At 33.9% G+C, this 21553-nt stretch overlaps 1 protein-coding gene across 16 annotated transcripts in view; it reads right to left on the bottom strand.

Annotated features, from left to right (window-relative positions):
• The window catches only part of BAZ2B (bromodomain adjacent to zinc finger domain 2B), a 424035-nt gene that overhangs the window by 45583 nt on the left and 356899 nt on the right, over nt 1–21553 (bottom strand). For 12 of the 16 annotated variants that reach the window (XM_047870150.1, XM_047870147.1, XM_047870155.1 and 9 more), the window contains 8 exons: nt 20230–20274; nt 19960–19986; nt 18651–18716; nt 8675–8815; nt 5892–6146; nt 4938–5152; nt 3928–4002; nt 2896–3139 (listed from right to left, as the gene is read on the bottom strand). In XM_047870150.1, coding sequence (XP_047726106.1) covers nt 2896–3139; nt 3928–4002; nt 4938–5152; nt 5892–6146; nt 8675–8815; nt 18651–18716; nt 19960–19986; nt 20230–20274 — 1068 coding nt within the window. The remainder of the gene's footprint in view (nt 1–2895; nt 3140–3927; nt 4003–4937; nt 5153–5891; nt 6147–8674; nt 8816–18650; nt 18717–19959; nt 19987–20229; nt 20275–21553) is intronic. The other 4 variants (XM_047870153.1, XM_047870156.1, XM_047870164.1 and 1 more) reach the window with 1 other exon arrangement.

Here is a 21553-nt window from a genome sequence, read left to right as displayed (position 1 = left end):
TGGTAAAAGGTAAACCTCAACCTGTATCTTCCTCTTATACATGTCCATTTCTGTGGCTTATGGTAGTTTCCCTTAAACACACACACACACACACACACACACACACACACACACACACACACACACACCCCTCTATGGCCTTGCCTTCTTTTCTGTAGGCAACTCTTCAAAGCTAGCCCATCCACCTTGACTGAATCCCCTCCAAAATCATTAGGGACCTTACACCATTAAATATTTTCTTCTCTTTATTCTTCAACCCCCCATTCCATTTTATTGACTCCTTCCCTTCAACCAAAAATTATCTCACGTCTTTCACATCTGAAAAATCCTTGGTCTTAGGAACTACCCTTTCTGCTAAGTCACAATGCTTAAAGCAGTCATATTCACTTTCTCACTTTCTAATTTTTCTCAGTCACAGCCTGGCTTCTGCTCCCATTCCTCTAATGAAACTGTGCTGGCTTTGGTTACCAATGGCATCTATGTTACCAAATCCAGAGAACACTCTCAGTCTTAACAGCACTAGATTCCTACTGCCTTAACACTGTTTATCACTCCCTCCTTTTTGAAATGCTTAATTTTCTGGGCTTTTATTACTACATGACTAGAAAAGAGTTAACGTTATGGGTCTGCCTGCTATCCTTTGAAAGGATGCTCACAAGTTTGGCCCTTGGTGTCTGGGAACTTGGATTTTGAAGGGTTTCCTTCATTCTGATAAGACTGGCTCACTAAACTGATATAACAATATGGGTCATACTTTTCTTCTGTGAGTCTGGAATTTTGGCACATGCTATGCAGGGGGTGCCCATGTGACAGGCCTCGGTAAAAACACTGGGCATCAAGTCTCTAATGGGCTGCCCTAGTATACAACATATTTCTCATATGTCCCAACTTATTGCTGGAAGAATTAAGCCCATTCTGTGTCACTCCCCTAGGAAAAGACTTTTAGAAACTTGAGCCTGGTTTTCTCTGGATTTTGGCCCATATGGCCTTTTTTCTTTGCTGGTTGTGCTTCGTTCCTTTTGTTGTAAGAATTCATAGGCATAGCATGACTAGATTCTGAGTTCTGTGAGCTCTCCTACTGAATCACAGATTCTGGAGGTGGTCTTGGGGATCCTTGACCCCCTATAGAAGTCTTCTACCTCACTGACTATTCCTTCTTCAGCAAAAAGCCTTGTGAGATCTTAAATATTGACGTTCCCTGGGGTTCCAACCTCAGTCCACTACTCTTTTCACTAAATCAATCCTCCTGTGAAAACTTATCTACCTTACGACTTTAAATTATTGTTTAAATGCTAATAACTCCCAGATCTATATTTTAAAGACTAACTTCTTCAGGCTTCAGGTTTTTTAAGTTGATGTATTTGACAGAAAGAGAGAGAGAGAGAGAGAGAGAGAGAGAGAGAGAGAGAGAGGAGGAAGAGGCAGAGAGAGGAGACGGAGAGAGAGAGAATCCCAAGCAGGCTCCTCATGATATGGGACTCAAACCCACAAACTGTGAGATCATGACCTGAGCTGAAATGAAGAGTCCGATGCTCAACTGACTGAGCCATTCAGGTACCCCTGGGCTTCAGATTCTTAAATCCAACTGACTTCTCAAGTTCTGCATAGGCACCTCCAATTCAACACATCTAAAATAAGCCTACCATCATTTCCTATCTTCAACTATCTGTACTTCCTCCCCTCCTCCTCTATCATCTATTTACTCTGCTTCTCCTGATTTCTCTCAGTTAATGGCAACAATATCATGCAGTCTCCCAAGCCAGATAGTTGGGAATCAATCCTTCCCCTCTGTCAATCTACACAGCCCATCTTCAAATACTACTCATTCTTCCCACTGAGTATTTATTGAGTCCTTTCCTCCTTCTTCATCCCAACTACCATTGGTCTAGTTTCAGACCCCCTCACAATTCATCTAAACTATGGCAATATCTCCTGACTGATCTTCCCACCTCTGATCTTGCCCTACCCAAATCTATATCTATATTCCACTATATATAGTCACTTAAAACTCAAGTCTGACTATGCAACTGCTTCACTTATAACCCTTCAATGGTTCCTATCACCAAAAAAAGTATAAAAGCCTAGTTCACAGCTATTGGATAGGAGCCTGTCTAGTACCATTGAAGCACTTGTAATTCCCTTAAAGCAAAAAAGCATGTTGTGGTTTCAAGCTTCTGTGCCTCATGCTGTTCTCTCTGCCTGGCACATTTCTACAGATTCTTCTCCAGGCAACATGGAGCCCACTTTGTAGCCTCAGCTAATGAGTCCACAAAGCCTTTGTGAGAATTTAGTCCTCCAAAGGTTAAATGCCCTTCCTTTGTACTGTATAGTACATTGTAAATACTGCTATCAAGTCAGTGAACACTTAACACATTACATTTGGTTACTGCAAATCTTCCTCAATGAGAACATAAAATGAGAGGGGATTTTCAGTGTCTTAATCATCTTTGGTCAAAAGTGGCCAGAACTAGGCACATAATAAACTGGTATTTAAGAAATATATCAATCTCACTAAACCTGACAACACTTTTAAGGCATGAAGAATTTTACAAATGTAAGATATGATGCTAATAGATAAAAGAGAATACCTGAAATTAAGAATCCACCTAGTTCTCTGGAGAATGCTCAAATCATTACATAAAAAGAAAAACCTCACTTCTTTTATTCAGTATAAGTGCCTTCTATGTGTAGGCACTGTATTCAATAGCGACCTAATTATCACAAAAAGCTGTGTGAGGTGAATATTGTAACATACAGTTTTCAGAGGAAGAAACTGAGGCCGGTAATTGTCAAAATGGAGTTTGAACACAAATCCATTGGACTCCAAATTCTGTGTTATTGTCCCAATATGTTGTGCAATATTAGTTGAGTTTAAAATCAACCTAATTTGATTACCTCATCTTCACAGATATCAGTCTTCTTTCCTTTTTTGTCTTCTTTATCTTCTTCATCCTCATCATCTTCATCAGCTTGTTCATCACTATCATCGTCATCATCATCATCAAAATCACTGTCTCCTCCCTTCCTTCTTCGTTTGCGTCCTGGTGTGGGGGTGCCCAATGGATGCTGTTCTTCTCCAAGATCAATGCCACCTGACGTGTCTCTTTTGCCTGTTTTCTTAGCATGAATGATTCTGAGCCTTTAAATATGAAAAAAAAAGATGATATGGAAGAAAAGCCTTCTCTCTGTATTTTTTAAAAAACATGAGTTTTAAATAAAAATACCATAAGGTATTTTTGCCAGTAAGGAATAAATCAATGACAGTGAAAATTGGAATTAAGGAAATTTAACAAATATGTTTCCTGAAATTATAGAATATATTAACTTTCAAGAATTATTCAGGATATCCCTTTGGAATTAGAACACATTTAAAAAAATAAAACTTAGAAGGCTGAAAAGATTAACTCTAGCAATGGCCAAGTGATAATTCCTGATCTCATACTATCAGACTGAATAAATTTCAATTCAAATTACTGCAAAGAAACTACCCTTTTAACATAGAAGTTGCATAATTTCCTGGCAGGAGGCTAATTAGGTTTTAATGCTGAATACATTTGGATATGTTAGATGCTCTGTAAAAGCAAACTTTAATTAGAAAGCAATTTTTAAAAAGAAGTAGTTCCAAACAGATTCTATTTATGACAAAAGCAACCGGATGGCAACAACAATCTTAGAAAATGTGATTGTTTGACTTCTTTGAAATAAAGATAAGTTTGAAGAATATGAGCTTAATGAATCTCATTATATCTCTTGTCCATTGTAAATTCTGACCCTGAGTTTCATTAATTTCACATCTCATCTTAATTAAGCTGTAACTTTTCTAATTCTTAGATGAAGTTAAAATTCTATCTTTGCAATTTCTATGTTTTACAGGGGAATTTGTACAAATGAAAACCAGTAAACTAATTTTAATAAAACAGGACTTACTTGCGAAGTTTACCTTCTACTACCCATTTATCTCTCCTCAGGTTTGACATATAATCAATGTTCTTGTCAATTTCACTGTCAATGCAAAAATTCATTAGAAGACATAAATTAATCAATTATGTGAAACTTTGATAATTTGATTTGGTAATAAGCAAATTGATAGTTTTTCAGTTAGTAAAAATAATGATTGCCTATGAATAGCAAAAATAATTTAAAATTATATTAATATATTATCATAGCTTAGAGACATAGAGAAAACTTAAGATGTCCAATAATGGTAGAAATGCATGGCTCCAAAATATTTTGATTGGTCCTTTTCATACAAAGGTAAAAGACTAAAACTAACATATTTAAATCTGTAAATAACAAATAGCAAGAACAAGATGAACATGGATTCATTCACCAAATCTTGAAATACTAGAGTGGAGAACTTACTTTGACTGTTGAATGAGGTTAAGTACTTTAAAAAAAAGCACAAATAAATTGATAAACTAAAATTATTAATATTGAATTAGCACATAATAAAATAAAAAGTAGCCAGGTAATTCTAGGAATGTCTTACTAAGGAAAATCAGGTAGTCATCTATGATTGAAAGATGTCAAAAAAAGAAAAATTCTGGATTCTTTCATTGGTGCTGGATTCTGGCACCACAGCAAAAATAAAAAAGCAAGACAAAACATTTTTACATTTCCATATATAATTAACAAAATTATTATATAAACAAAAGACTATATTTATAGTCTTTTAAATATAGTTTAAAATAAATATAGTTTATTATATAAACAAAGACTATATTCAGTATGATCCCAATTTTTTAATAGACTTCAAAGAAATACATTAAGATATTATTAGCAGTAATTATCTCTGAATGGTAAGATTAACTGTAATTGTTTTCTTTGTGTTACTCTGTAATTTCAAACTTTCTGTAAGAAAATTTGTATTACTTTGTGATTAGACAAACTCAAAACAGAAAAGAATCACCAACAGAAAAGTCTGGGTATATGCTTACCTCACCACACTCTTACTGCATGCCAGTTCATTGATCAGGAAAGCCAAGACTGAGGCTTTCTGTGCTGGAGTATGAGCCTGAAAAGCTTTGGTTTTCAGGCTTTCCGTAAGCTCAGTTTGTCCACAATGGGCTTCCATAAAAATCTGCAAGATCTCGGAAACATTGTCTCGGTTCACACCAACATTCAGCAAATGTTCTCCAAGAGCTGTTTTGGCCTATAAAAGTTTGGCATTTTTATCAGTATTGATCGTAGCCATTCGTAACATAAAAACAGTGAGATTTTAAAATATCGATATCACATGATATAGATATTACTGACAAGGACTTTATTCACATTCGATCAGTAGCGCTGTGGGGAGTAGGTTCCAGAGCACTAGTACTGTGGTGTCACGGGTTCTATTGCCTGCTATACTGAATGGATAGGGAAATGGAGGAGTAATTAACAGGCACATCTGGGAGCTTCTCACTGTACAACATATCAAATGTGTATCTTAGTTGAAATTAAGATAAATTTTAATGTATTGGGTATCCACTGAGCACTACAGAGTTTTCATGTGCTGGTCTGTAGATGCTTTGATTAGCCTGAGTTATTCACAGTGATTCAGAGAGAACACAGTATAGTTTTGGAAAGCACACATAAGTTCTAATTGCTTTATGAATTATGAATCCTGTTTTGTTTAATATCACATGGGTATTTCCTTAAGTCAACTTGGTTTTTGCTGTCAGCTAGAGAAAAAGAGGAATTTGGGAATGATCTATATTCCTTAGGTTCTGTGAATCAGATTTTTCTAGGTTTGTACCAATTTAACCTGAAGCAAATCTACATTTAACTCAGTGAGACATGTGGAAAAAAACTGGATCAGTCTATACAACCTACTGCTAATATGCTAACACCAGCTAACAATTCACGGATAGTACAAATTTTAAAAAAATTTATATTTTGTTTTTTTTTACCTTGTATCCTGTAATTAGACCTGGATCACATACAGCAGCTGAGAGGAGCCTCACAAGCAAGTCTTGTACTTCACCCATGCTGTCCCCTATATTTAGCAATCCCTCTTGAAGAACACTCAGGTTTGGAACATCAATATTCACATCAAAGCCCAAAACTTTACCAAAGTTTCGTAAGAACTGCACCACCATGAGACAGTCTGAAAATGTACTTCCAGAGAGAACAAGTCCTGGAATACGAGGCAAATCTGGCAAAGGCTGAAAATAAAATAAAATAAAATAAAATAAAATAAATAATAAATAATTTAAAAGCCATGGTTTCATATCTTCTGAGGTAAAACAGGTTGCTATCTTTCTTTTTCCTGTATTATACCAGTGATTTTCCCTCTGGATTTTAAATCCCCTGGGGGCATTTCTACAACCCCCATGGTATTAAGTATAGATAGGTTCTTTTTTTTTTTTTTTTAATTTTTTTTTCAACATTTATTTATTTTTGGGACAGAGAGAGACAGAGCATGAACAGGGGAGGGGCAGAGAGAGAGGGAGACACAGAATCGGAAACAGGCTCCAGGCTCTGAGCCATCAGCCCAGAGCCCGACGCGGGGCTCGAACTCACGGGCCACGAGATCGTGACCTGGCTGAAGTCGGACGCTTAACCGACTGCGCCACCCAGGTGCCCCTATGTATAGATAGGTTCTTGATTGCAAGTAACCAACAATAAATTTTGGTTGAACTCAACATGAACTTAGATTTCTGCAAAAGAGAACACTAACTTTAATTAACTTACATATTTATAAAACATAGTTTATATAGCTGGAGCAAAAATTAGATAACATAAGGAACAATTTCGGGGTGCCTGGGTGGCTCAGTCGGTTAAGCAACTTACTCTTGATCATGGCTTAGGTCACGATCTCATGATTCATGGGTTTGAGCCCCGCATCTGTGCTGAAAGCATTGAGCCTACCTGGGATTCTCTCTCTCTCTCTGCCCCTCCCCCCACTTGCTCTCTCTCTCTCTCAGAATAAAAATAAACTTAAAAAAAAAGAAACATTTAATTCAGAGACTTTTTTCTTGAATCTTATACACACACATTTCCATATGATTCTAAAAATGTATATGACAAAGCTAACAAAAGTAAGGCTTAAAATGAACATATATTTGATACAGTGCATATGGATTTAAATAAAAAGAAAGATGCCGAAAGATAAAGCTCATTTGATGTTAAAAAATATTTACTCACTATGAAGCTTATTAAATCTGTTAACTACTGTATATTCCCATTCTGGGCTTAGGAAATTTTCAACATCCAACTGAGTAAACCTAGTATGTATACTTTCACTTTTATTTACAAGCATTTATGCTAAGTAAATAAATAGAATATTAATACAATTAAATCCTCACTAGAGTGTTAAAAGTTTGCTTTAAGCACTTTATTTTGTTTTTGTTTTTAGTTTTTTTTTTTTTAATATTTATTTATCTTTGAGAGAGAGACACAGTGCTAGTGGAGGACAGGCAGAGAGAGAGGGAGGCACAGAATCCAAAGCAGGCTCCAGGCTCTGAGCTGTCAGCACAGGGGCCAAACTCATGAACCGTGAGATCATGACCTGAGCCAAAGTCGGTCACTTAACTGACTGAGGCACCCAGGCGCCCCACTTTAAGCACTTGAGAAGAGAGCCTGCACAAATCAAGAGACAATCATTATTTGTATATCAGATGACTATGGCATATAAGTAAATATAGATGCTATTGATCAAGTATAATAGTATTAAGATAATATTGTAGAGATGATATGCAGTATCGATATAATTCTCTAGAAATACCATCTTCTTAGCTATAGTCAAACAAAATGGATCTCTATTCAAAAACATGTGAAATCATGCCCAATACCAAGATTATTTTGCTCTTTCCACATGTTTACTTATATATGTTTACTTTATTATATATATATGAATATATTTTAGCCACATTACATGTCTGTGAAGCATGATAGAGGAGAAAACACATATGAGGTATTTTGGCTGGATATACTTCCTGGCTTTCAGTGTAATAAACAGTATGAACTCTGGAATTGAACAAACTAGAGACTGAATCCAAGTTACCATTTATTAGCAAGTTTGATCTTGGGCAAGTTCCTTAACCTCTTTGTGTCTCAGTTTTCCCATCTGTAAATGGCCATAATAAATACCAGTTCCACAGGACTATGGTGAGGATTAAATGAGAGAATTTATAAGGCACTTGGCACACTGCCTGGCATGTAACAAACATACTCAAAAGTTAGCTATAATTACTAAAGCATTCAAGGAGATTATAGATTATAAACCTTAGTTTATGTAAATATCTATAGGGGCGTGGTGAGGAGTTAGAGATTTCTGTACCTAAATGCCTGGAAAGAATCAAATGACACATAGAAATCCTATCTACTTCTATAATTCATCTTTACGGATTTCTTCAGTATTTCTACTTAAATTTAAAAAGGTTTAGGGGAGCCTGGGTGACTCGGTGGGTTAAGTGTCCAATTCTTGGTTTGGGATCAGGTCATGATCTCATGGTTTGTGAGTTCAAGCCCACCTCAGGGATTCTCTCTCTCCCTCTCTCTACCATTATTAGCATAGGAGCTCTAGAGAGGTTTATTGGTGGCCATCCAGGAAACACAGATTGACCTAGACATGGAAATGTACGGCTCTGGTTAAAAACAAAAGGCTTTCATAATGGCAACTCTGGCAAAGGAATCAGGTGAGATACAGAAAAATTAAATTTATTAATGAAATGGTTACATAATAAATTACCTTTTGGTCTGCTAAGCACATGTCTTCATTAGGCTTCTTTAGTTCCTTTGCCATTTCTAATTCTAATCTTCGTTGCTCCAGTTTACGCTCTTTATTTAATCTTTTCTCATCACGTTTTTCTTGCTTCAGCCGTTCTTTTTCCTTAAAAATAAAACCATGTCCAAAAGTCTCTTTAATCACTGGATGTGTCTGAAAAATCTCCAGTTAACATTTAAAAAGTTAACAAAGTGTTATTATTTCCACAAACAGAATTCCCCTAAGAGATTTAGGAATAGACTTTGAACTACATAGAAAGAATGACTTATTTTGCTTTTTAGTGTTTTCACCCTTTGAATTTCAAATAGTCTTATGACTATATGTGTGTGTGTGTGTGTGTGTTTATATTATCGATACTAGTTTAACTCAGATTATTCCATTATTCAGAATTTATTCAATCCTTCCCCAGGTTACAATAAGAGAATGAAATACTTATTAATAAGAGCAGATATATAAAATGCACATGGCTAAATAAATAAAAAATATGGTTAGTTAGTATTAATACAAGTTTTTGTGTAGCTCTAGGAAGCAAGGGAGGATTTACAGCATGAAAGCAGAAGCAACATGCTTGAATTGCAAAAGCAGTTCTTTCAAAGTGCATTAGCTAGTCTTAAGATAGCACCTGTAACAAAATCAAAATATTATTTGCCACTATAAACAACACTTAAGGGAATGTAAAATGGATTCTGAAGGCAATGCCAAAAGCATTCAAAAAATATTTTCAGTAATGACAATAATATGGAAGTAACTGTCCTATCTCCCTGTTGTAGGAGATGACACTCTGCTGAAAGAAGAAGTCACGATATTTTCTTTAATAGTATTAGTGTCATTATTTTATTGCCATGCCTCAAATACAATTCTTATTTAGAGGAGAAATAACAGTAGAATCATCAGGCGGTTCTAACCTACTACCTCACACATTTGACACATTAATGATGGGTTTACTTTTGTAAAGCAGGTCATGTCTCTTTCTTGATTAAAAATCTTTCAATTTTGTTTTTAATTTTTAACAAAATAAAGTCCAACTCTTTACTTTTGAATTAAAACTCTTCTTTTTCAATCTTATCTCCCATTTTTGTAGTTTATGTGGATTTAGTCCAACTATTTGCTATTCCTGATGAACATCTTGTTTCCTTACCTTCTTATATTGGTGCGCTCCAATCAGGAAGGTCATTACTCCCACCTAGAGGATCTGAATCCTAGTTAAACACTACCACCTCTTCTCTATTATCAATTTATCTTAATTCTCATAGCCCAACCTATAATTTTAACATAATAAGAAGCACTTATTGCTTCTTATTCTCTAGTAGCATTTTTGTCCATATTCTAGCTATCTCTGTTTCCATTATCATGGCTAAGACAGCACATTGAGTGCTATGCCACAAGGAATAGGGGTAGGTGGGGGACAGAGAGGACTGGAGAGGATATATTCCAGGCAGAGCAGAGAAAGCACAGTGTATCTGAGAAATTGCTAGTAGTTTCCAGGGTGGAGTGTAGGTTGCAGGTTGAACAGGTGCTGAGTATCATGATACAGAGCCAGAGGCTGGGTCATGAGAGCCTTTTTATATGATATGCTCACATCACTGCTCATTTTTATACTGCCTCTAAATTTCTGGGTTACTGGTTCAAGCAGGCATTTGGAAGGAAAATGTTAAGGAAGCTACTCTGTGAGATTATTGACACCAAAAAAGCGCTACAACTAATCTTATTGATTACAACTAAAAGTTTCTGAGGGTCTAATGACATAAAATATACACAATTAACATGCAACATTCCCACAATGCAGTATAGATTTTTCAAATCAAATTATCATTGGTAGAACAATTTTTTCCCAGAGTTGGATTTTCAATTTATAAACACACGAAATGTTGCTCTAAGAATTTTTCCAGGGAAGGGAAAACTTTTTGGTCACTCAACAGAATAATGAATTATAATCACCCACAGAAAAAACAAATGTCTCATAGATTTCAAAGTGGTGGTGTAAAATTTTCTACTATATACGACTAACCCAGAATTCTAATCATTAAGAATCTTAATGATGTTCATAACAGTAATTATAAAACTAAAAATTGAGACTAAAATTCACTAAAAACTGTTGAAAATGGTCACCATTTCTTTTCAAAAAGAGAGAAAGGGCATGTGTGACACTAATGCTCTATTTGTTGTGCCAACTTCACATTGGTGGCAATCTGGGGGTATGTAACACTTCAATGATACATCAACAATGAGTTAAAGCGCATTTCCTGTCATGAGGTAAATATGCCTGACATTCTTGAATACCAGTTTTAGCTAGTGATAGGCAGTACTTTTTCCAGTTAAAAGCATGGCTATAATATGGAATAGAGAGAAAAATGACATCAATTTTTAAGATAAAACAGAGCTTTTCAAGAAATCTTAGAAATTTGTAGGACCTTTATTACTTAAAGACAGGTATCCATTCTTATCTTGAAGTATTAGGGATACTTCTCAGGAAAGATGAAGTTTCTAAATGCAATGAATTTGGTGAATTTACTCACTAATTTATTTAATGAACCTTAATGAACTGTATAAGACTAATATAAATCCTGTGGTTCAGATACAAGATAACTTTCAAAGAAATAGAGCTTCTGGGTCCCCTCAACAATCAACTAATATTTAAAATGGTTTATAAAGACAGTCACGATCTAGTCCCACACAAGTTTTGGTCTCCTATGTCATGATTCCCAGTTCATTTCCCATGCTCTGGTTACATTGTGTGATACACCTGTGTTGAGAAGATAATGTAACCAGATTGAGGCATTGTTTGGAGGAGGAGGAGGGGGAGGATGATGATGATGAAGAAAAAGGACAAGGAGGAGGACAGGGAGGAGGGGGAGAAGTAAAGAGAAGAGGAGGAGAAGGAGAAGAAGGAGAAAAGCAACAAAGCCAAGGTAGGTGCATACATATGGTGAAAACTAACTCTCTCTTTGCACCTTCCTCCTCTCTGCCCCACAGGTCATTTTGAGTTACAACACTGTACCTTTGTATACGCCATCTCCTCTGCCTGTAATATAGAACTTCTCTTCCTTAACACAGAAATAAAGCCTGGTTTTTATTCTCCTCATAACTACTTCAGGCATTTTAATATTTCTCTTTTGGGGGGTTCCCATATAACTTAGCATTTATTGCACTGTGTGACAATTACTTGTCTAAAGTTGATCTTTTCCGCTTTAGTGTAAGCTTCTAGAGGTCAGAAGAACAAACTTATTCACCTATTTCTTTATGGACCTATTCAGTTCCCAGGAGTACAATCTGCCAGACACTTCAATGAAGTTTTTAATGATTTTATCTTTCTCCTGATCAAGCGTTTATGAGTTCAACTTTCCTCTCCCAGTGGTCTCAATATTGTTCTTATTTCCATCTACAATAGTTATCATATGTCTTTAACAGAAATATTCAGTGTGCCTTAGCAAATAAAAATTATTTAAACATTGATTAATTTGCTGAATGATTAATTCCACAAATGCCATATAAATAATGATGTTAACATTTGTACTAGTCATTAAACATATTCGATAGTCAATTTTTTCCTCTACTTTTTATATTTCATTCTGTGGACAAACATAATTGATGTCTTCTATTTTCAATTATACACAAAAGCAGATTTTAATACAAATTAATAATATTCTACCTATATTTGCAAATTTCAAAATATCTAAGACATATTTCCCACATCTACTCCAAAATTATTAATTTCTTAATCATTTTAATTGCATACATTATGATTGGATGTGCCTGCAAATACACCTTCCCCATATCAAAATTAAATAGATTTCTTATTATCTGATACTTTTTTCCAGAAACTAAAGTTTAAAGCGGGTGTGCTATTTTAGGCCAAATTTAAAGATGTTTAAACTTGTGTAGTATTCTTTCTTCTAGAACTGATATACTGTTTGAAAGAGAAATATTTACCAACTTTTCACCTAAGCCTTTTCATGATATAATATTATGTTTTGTTGCTATGTCAAATACTAGGATTTCACAATGGAACTTTCTGATTTTGCAAGGACATTTCACAACAAACCATTTGACCTAGCAGAGAAGACTTAATACACCTATCACAATATGAAAGGAATGGTAAAACGTATTTTACATTAACATTGGTTAGACTTTAGGGAAATAACTGAGATTGCCTACAAATGACTAAAAAATATATCTCCTGACTATATTTTAGATTGTCAATGACGATAAACATTAGTATGGTTTCTCTTAATTTTTTTTGGCCTTCATCCTCCTACCCCCTCTAGTTTTCTAGATGTAGAAATTCTTTTTTTTTTTTTTTAATGTCTATTTATTTTTGAGAGAGAGACAGCGTGTGAGCAGGGGAGGGCCAGAGAGAGAGGGAGACACAGAATCTGAAGCAGGCTCCAGGCACAGAACTCGATGAGGGGCTTGAACTCACAAGCTGTGAGATCTTGACCTGAGCCGAAGTCAGATGCTTAACTGACTAGCCAGGTGCCCCTAGACGTAGACATTCTTGAAGTAAATGAATTCTTGGAATATAAATAATGTATAATAAAATATTAATTTGTTCATCTTATAGTAATGGAATTTTCTGTATCAAAATATTACTGATATCTTAGTTAAGAAGTCCTTTAAATTTCATTTCAAAGTTGAAACACCTTTTCATAGCAAACGCATTAAATTTTGATTATCCTAAATAGCCCAAAATACATAGGGTGAAAATTTCAAAATCAGTTTTTTACTCACATAAAAAGATTACTTTATGGACTCTCAAGGCATAAATGACAGTATTTACAGAAATCTGTAGCACAACAATAAATGTATGAAATAAATTTATTCTATTTTAGTATTATAGAGGTTTAAAAACCAAACAATGGATGTGGTAGAATGACCTGCTATTGTAAACTTTTACAACTTATCAGATTGCAAAATAGGGCATTTTTAAGAGACCATGTTGCAAAGATGCCTATGTTTTTTGCATTTTACGATGCTACTGGGTCTCTTAGGTGTTTGTTCTGGGCATAATTGGGAGAATACATTTTTTTTGACAGCAACTTGCACTTAAGTTTCAAAGATATAAATATAATTTAAGAGACACAGGTTTACCTCAGGGTGCAGGAAGAATACAAGTATAAATAAGATTAATAATATAAGCCATTTATAGAAGACAGATATAAAGATTAAAAAGAATATTGTTTTATGGTAACATGGAATGTGAGTAGAACAATCAGGGTAATTTTTTTTTAAAGGGGACTATTTTTACATTTAAAATATTATGAAAATTATGTTTAAGCAAATGAAAAACTTATGAATCATATGACTGAAGAGACTCTTACATTTTATACTTTAATAATAATTTTACTTTATATGTGTAATATAATGATATTTAAAAAGAATAAAACCTTCCAGTTATTGTATTTTCTCAAAATCCACCACAGTATTACATAAAAGTCTGTACTTACTTTAGATTATGTATCTACTGTATAGAACAGTTTCTGTTATACAAATGTCTCCTAAGTTAAAGTCAAAATTGTTAATAATTCTTGAGTCAGATAATCAGATTTTAATATATCTAAATTAAGTTGATAATAATTTCTCAAAAATTAAATTTGTTATATGACATTTAGTATTTTATTGTGCAGTTAACATAAAATCATTTCACATTTGTTTTTAGACTAATTAACTTTAAAATTAAAGTGCATTATAAGTACATTGTATAAGTACAATATACACTTACACCATATATTTACAATGTCTTCAACTGAAAAATGGGTTTGCTTAAACAAACCCACCTGCATATACAATTCTACTTTTTATTTTCATTTTTCACTAACTCATGATTAATATAGATATGGGATTATAAAATAGTCTCATGACTTGAATCATGGGTGGGGAGGGGGTAGGGAGGGGTTATACATTGTTTTCTGCTTTTAAATTGTTTATTAGGTAACTTCTGAAACCTGAACTATTCTCTTCTATTTTATGGTTTTGTTTCTTAAAGTGCTGACACAGTCATTCTGTGATAGCCATATGTTTAACAATCTTTTATAGTTTATTGATCCTTGGAGGGAGACATACAAAAGACACTAATAATTACTATGGTTGATTATTCAGTTAATATGAGTAAAATATTTATAAATTTGTGACTGGTATAATTTGAAGTTTTAATAAATGAAACAGGAGATTTTGAGCTACTTTGTCACATTGCTTAAATCAACCTCTTTCTGGTGCTTAGTAATAATGAAAGCAGATGGGTCTCATATGATACTTGAATTATACTAAGAAATAAACCTTTTTCATTCATGAGACTATTCTTTCTTACATTTTCTTATAAAAATATTTATAAACTATGATGATATGCTCATGACCCTTTAAAATTAATAAGAGAGTAATAACAAGTAAGATAATTTACAGAAGTCTGAATATTCTTACTAATTGCAGATGTATATTAAGGAAAATCTATAGAAATTGGGATTACTTTAGTAAAAATTTATTGAGTTAATACTAAATCTAAAAGTAAGATCATTGTAGTGTACACAGAGAAAAATAAAAGTGATGTTTGTGTTACCTTCTTACTTTGATGGATATAGGGAATTTCTTGGAATAATTTCAGATGTTATAGATTTTTAACTAACAAGGTGAAAGTAATTCATTTTTTTAACCTCAAGTCTTTAAACATTAATCATAGCATTTGCAATTTTGTTTATCCTCTATATTTTTATTTCTTCACAATAATTAAATGTTAAATATAATAATTAAATGTTAGAATCAAGGGTTACATATTGGCCAGTTCAGAATTTTTTTTTAATATTTCCTTAAATTTTATTTATTTATTTATTTATTTATTTATTTATTTATTTATTTATATTTTTATTTTAGAGAGACAGATTACAAGCAGGGGAGAGGGGCAGAGAGAGAGAGAGACACAGTCTTAAGCAGGCTCCTTGCTCGCACAAAGCCCAAGGCAGGCTCGATCCCATGACCCTGGGATTGTGACCTGAGCTAAAATCAAGAGTTGGATGCTCACCTGATAGAGCCATCAAGATGCCCTCCAGTTGAGAATTTTTAGTTGGCCCTGCCTAGGTATCATATGACTTTAACTTTGTAAAAAGTTTGTTCTTTTAATAGTTAAAAATGGAAAAAAATATATAGGTAATAGGAGACAGAATATGAAGCCAAGATATGACCATTATTGGCATTAAAGTTACATCTTTTGCATGTTAAGTAATAATAAGGAAATAAACAAGTGCCTATAGGAATATTTTGTTAATATTCACTGAGGTGGCAAGTTCTTATAAAGATTTGACGAAGATTTGGATTGCCAGTAAAAACATATGCCTAGTTAATGCTTAACTGTTAACATGTAAAGTTTTATCTCTCCGATATGCTAAAAAAAATCATTAATATTTATTTTGTTTTTCCTGCAGTATCTAATCCAATGCTGTCCACAAAATAATAGTTTAAGAAATTAAAAAAAATATTTAGTTGATCACAGATCTATAGGTACCATTCAGTAGAGGAACAAATCAGAATAACTGGTAAAATTATCTAGTTATCAGAGGCTAACAACATTTTTAAAAAATTTTTCTAATGTTTATTTTTTTTTGAGAGAGACAGAGACAGAGACAGAGCATGAGAGGTGGAGGGGCAGAGAGAGGAGACACAGAATCTGAAGCAGGCTCCAGGCTCTGAGCTGTCAGCACAGAGCCTGATGTGGGGCTCAAACTTAGAGTGCAAGATCATGACCTGAGCCAAAGTCAGAGGCTTAACTGAGTGAGCCACCCACGTGCCCCAGGATAACAACATTTTAGGAGCTCAGTTTTACCTATGGGATTCTCTCATATATTCCAATAAAGGACTATTTGTGATATATGTTATTCTATTGCTATTTTAAATAATGGTTCTTTGGATGTTTAGCTTTAAGAAGGAAAATGACCTAGAGTAAAATAAAAGATTTTACTGTTATTACATAAAGAGAATTATATTGACAGAAAACATAATAATGTATTCATTCTTTAATGATTTTTTTATTGTCAATTTGTTTTCTTTAGCTGCTACTTTCATTTTTATTTCATTCATTCATTCATTCAACTATAATTTTCTAAGCTCCAAACATACAAATATATGCAGTGGCAGACAAGACAGACAAGATTCCTGTCCTCACAGATCTTACCCTCCTGGGAGGAAACAGACCATAAACAAGTGCAAAATAAGTAAGATGATGGAACGGAGGTCCAGAAATGGGGTATAAAAAAGGCAACATTAGGTGTTCTAGGAAGGCCTCTTTGACAAGTTAACATTTGATCTATAACTAAACAGCAAATGAGGAGGGCCTGGGTGGCTCAGTCAGTTGAGCATCCGCCTTCGGCTCAGGTCATGAGAACTTAGGCTCAGGTCATGATCTCACAGTTCGTGGGTTCGAGCCCCACATCAGGCTCTGTGCTGACCGCTTGCTCAGAGCCTGGAGCCTGCTTCAGATTCTGTGCCTCCTTCTCTCTCTGCCCCTCCCCCACTCATGCTTTGTCTCACTCTGTTTCTCAAAAATAAATACATGTAAATTAAAAATAAATAAATAAATAAACAGCAAATAAGAACCACTTGAATATTTGGTGCAAGAACAGCAATGGTAAAAACCCTTTGTCTAGAATAATAAAAAACAAAAATGATTGAAATACAGTACTTAAGAGACAAACTGTATGAGGTAAAGTTGGAATGAGAGGTCAGAACATGTGGGACTGCTTTGTCATGGTGAGGAATTTGGACTTTATTACAATGGTAATGAGAAGCCACTGGAGAGTGTTAAGATGTAACCTGGTTTCCTTTCTGAAAAGATCACTCTGGCTGCTCTGTAGAGAATACATTAGAGAGTACTGAGGAAACCAAGAATGAAAACAAGGGAAGGCAGGTTTCTTGCATTATTGTGCTTTATATTAGTACTTTATATTTATAAAGTAATATATATTATTCTTGGTATATTATTCTTGGCATGTTGCCTTTCTATATTAGAAATCTATAATGATAGTTTAAGCCAGAGCTGAGGACAAAATACTGAAATACAGGCCTCTCAACTTCTAGATCAAACAGTGTCGTTTTCATTAATTGTCATTTATTAAATGCTTATCTCACTCGATAATCTTATAATTCTAGGAGGTAGGTATCATTATCTCAGTTTTAAAGAATAGCCTCAAGAGGTAAAGCAAGTTGGTTCAGAGTTGGCATGGAAAATCTGAGTCTCTCATACTCCAAAGCCCTGGATATAGTGCCATACCTCTATTTAACTACTTTAAGATACAGTGCATTCCTTTGTAATATATATTTTAACCTTTAACTGATTTCTATTATGTTCTAAATAAGCTCATCTTGACTTATTTCAATACTTTTCTTATTCTTAATTGTCTGTTAAAAGTCTATTTTAAGGAAAGTACTTGGGGCACCTGGCTGGTTCAGTCAGAGCAGCATGTGACTCTTGATCCTGGGGTCATGAGTTCGAGCCCCACCATGGTTGTAGAGATTACTTAAATAAATAAAACTTTAAAAAAATAAGGAAAGTACTTAGGTTCAATTTTATACATAGAAGAGTAAAGAATAATTCAGAAAGCAGAAGTCCACGGTTGATCTGACTAGGGTTTGCGTTAGGACTTGTTTAGGCATGCTGTAATATTAATTTTGTGAAACTCTAGTTACAGTATTAAATAACTACTTTTATCCAAACGAATGCCGGTCACTACATTAAAAAAAGATAATTAAAATCTCAGCCGAGGAAATGAACACATACATCGGAATCCTGCCTACGTTCTTTCATGTTCTAACAGTTATTATTTAACATTTGGTTTGCTTATGAAAGCCATTAAATCACGACAAACCTATGTCCTGAAAAACTCACATTTAGAAAGACCATTACTTTAGGAAAAAATAGGTTTTTTTCTTAGATAATATTTTTCTAGAAACATGAACTTACTTCTGCTTTTTTACGAGCTTCCATAGCTTTCATAAGCATCATATGTTGTCGTCTTCTCTCTCGTTCCTATTAGGCCAGATAAAATTAGGAAAATAACTCTAGTTAATGTTTGATTTTGAAATGGAAAAACAAAACAAAACAAAACAAAACTCAGTATAGCATGTTTAGCATTTATAGACAAGTCACAGTAAATACTAAATATAAGACAAGAATGGCCAGTCTGTGCATGTTTTAGTTCAGGTTTAGAAAGCAAATACAAGAACAATCAAAAGCAAAAAGGTAAAGCAATGAACATGGAGACAGTGTAAACAGAAGCATACAAGATTTACTTATGGTCAGTTGTGATGCTCCTTCAAAAGCTGGCAGAACAAAAAGCATAATGGTTGGCTGGAACAGGTCAGTTACCTTACATCTGCTATTGGAAAAGCCACAAATATGTACTAGAGGCCAATTAAACTAAAGGTTGTATTGTTCTTAAATTTTTAGATCAGGCAGAAATTTATAATCACTTTCACTTCATGGTTTTAGAATTAGTTATTTTTATTTCAAGTACACTATCATTTTGTAAATTCAATAAGCCACCGACAAATTAGAAAGAGTTTTTTAAAGCTTTTATACCAATTTAGTTAAACTAGTCGTGGTTCATATACAAGCACCAATGAAATGGGGTATTCCTGGTTACTGATGTCTGCCACCTGATGCGCTAGGTAAGACCATAAAAGCTGCACCATGGGCTAATAAATGGAATCTAAAAGGCACAGTATGAAAACAAGGTAAGCACTAGTTTTGTTTGATAATCTCATTTTATTTTAAAATAAAAAATCAGATAGTTATATATCTAATCATTTCTTTTTGTTTAAAAGTATTTGGTCCCCCCAAAGGGATGTTTCTAAAATTATTTCTAAAATTTGTCTATCAAACCGGAATATATTTCATATTCTCTCATCAACCTAACTCAAAACTCCCATTGTATTCAATGGCAGTTTTGCATCTAGAATTGATGGGAGAATATGGGTCATTATCACATCTAATTGTATAGTGATCCAACTTTCATTGTGACATCAGTAATGTAAATTTTTAGACAGCAGCCTTATATAAGGCTTGCACAAATCAATTAAAAATCCTGGAGATGTATCATACTTCTTTATAGACAGACAAGCAGATGTATGCAATGCACTGTGCTGTAAAGCCATGCAGCAGTATGTAATATGACAGCAGCCAGTGCTACACTTTATGCATTGCTATGACAACCATATCACAACCAAATCACAATGCGGTGTTAGATGTACAAAAATAAACATACCCATACCATATCTAGTCTATGCCTCTCCAACTCCTGGTAGAAAGAGTTGGCACAACATTATGAAACAGAAATCACAGAGTCATGAAACCAATTTTTAACCCCCCAAAAGACACCAATACCAAAGCAAGGCAATAAACTGTAAGATGAAGGAAAAACTTAAGCAGGAATTAAATTGGAAATTTTTAAGAAAATATTTTGAAGATTGTCCCCAAATCAGATTTAAGAAAAATCATAAAATGTACATTTTGACAATTGCATAACTGTATGTATACAGACCTGATGCTTCAGAAGAACGGCTTGTTGTCTTCTCATTTCTTTTTCCTTAAAAATAAGAAACTTTTAATATGCAATTTTTAGGGAAGATTTAGAACACAGTACAAATATTAAAAGTTTCTCTTCTGAGGTTCTATAGTCCTCCCTTAGGTCAAACCGTATGAAATTGCAAATATTTAATCATTTTTTACTTATATGGTGGCAATTTCATATGGTTCTACATAATACAGAAAGATTATATGACAGTAGCAAGGATATTATTCAGTACCCATTTAAACTTAAAATACAATAACCTAATAGCACATTTCAATAGCACATTCACTGAACTGATTAGCTAGATGGTCAGATCATATAAGATACAACTGGCACGTGGACTTTTAAAATTACTTTAATACCTTATGTAGTGCAACCTTCGAATCCAGCTGATTAGAACTCTGTCCATTCGGAACATAAATTCCCAAATAAACTCTATAATTAAAAGCATCTATATCATTTCTATACACTATCTATGAATGAAAGTAACAAGAGACTAAGAGATCAGTTTCAGATTTTCATGCTCAGCTATAATGCAGGGTACTACCCCCAGGGGGTCAGGCTTAATGCAAACAATTCTATGAATATCATCAATTTAAATATTCTTATAAAGGTAAAAATCTACATGACATTAATATCTTTTTTTCTAAAGAAAAAAGTAACAGAGTCCATGTAGAAAAGGTAACAAATAGTTCCCTGGCTTTATAAGATATAATTGTGTCTGCTCCTGGAACCAGTAGGGCCTCATTTCACTCAGCAGTCCTTTCAGTAATCAATTATGAGAAAAAGTAGAAGGTGAGGGGTGGAATGTGTATGTTTGTATGTGTGTCTTGGGAAGGGTTGGGGGGGGGGGCGGCGTTCAACTCTCTAATGCTTCACAACAGAAAATCAAAACCAAAACATTATAGTAATTAACAATGGCTAATTTTTTTATTGGTAAGTAACAGTTGCTAAAATTAGATTTTTATTTCTGTAGGCTTTTCACTTTTTAATAGTTAAAATAGTTGCTGGATATTAACCAAGATAAACTTGTAATCTAAGTAGAGAATCAGATTTGGAACACAATTTAAAACATAAACATCAACAACACAAAATAGCTTTGGGAAGATCATTCTGATTCAGCAAAACTATATACAGGTATTATGTAATAGTTTGCATTTCTGATTTGATATTTGCTACTTAAGTAAGAGCTCAAAGCATCACATAAAACCTGTATAAGGAAATAAAAAAACATATACATACAATATACATACAATAAAAGCACACATTATACACATATTGTATCTGTGCTAAA

The sequence above is a fragment of the Prionailurus viverrinus genome, chromosome C1 (assembly GCF_022837055.1).
Source record: "Prionailurus viverrinus isolate Anna chromosome C1, UM_Priviv_1.0, whole genome shotgun sequence".
NCBI classification, from domain to species: domain Eukaryota; kingdom Metazoa; phylum Chordata; class Mammalia; order Carnivora; family Felidae; genus Prionailurus; species Prionailurus viverrinus.
The sequence above is the reverse complement of the archived record's forward strand: the minus strand, read 5'-3'. Positions and strand labels throughout refer to the sequence as shown.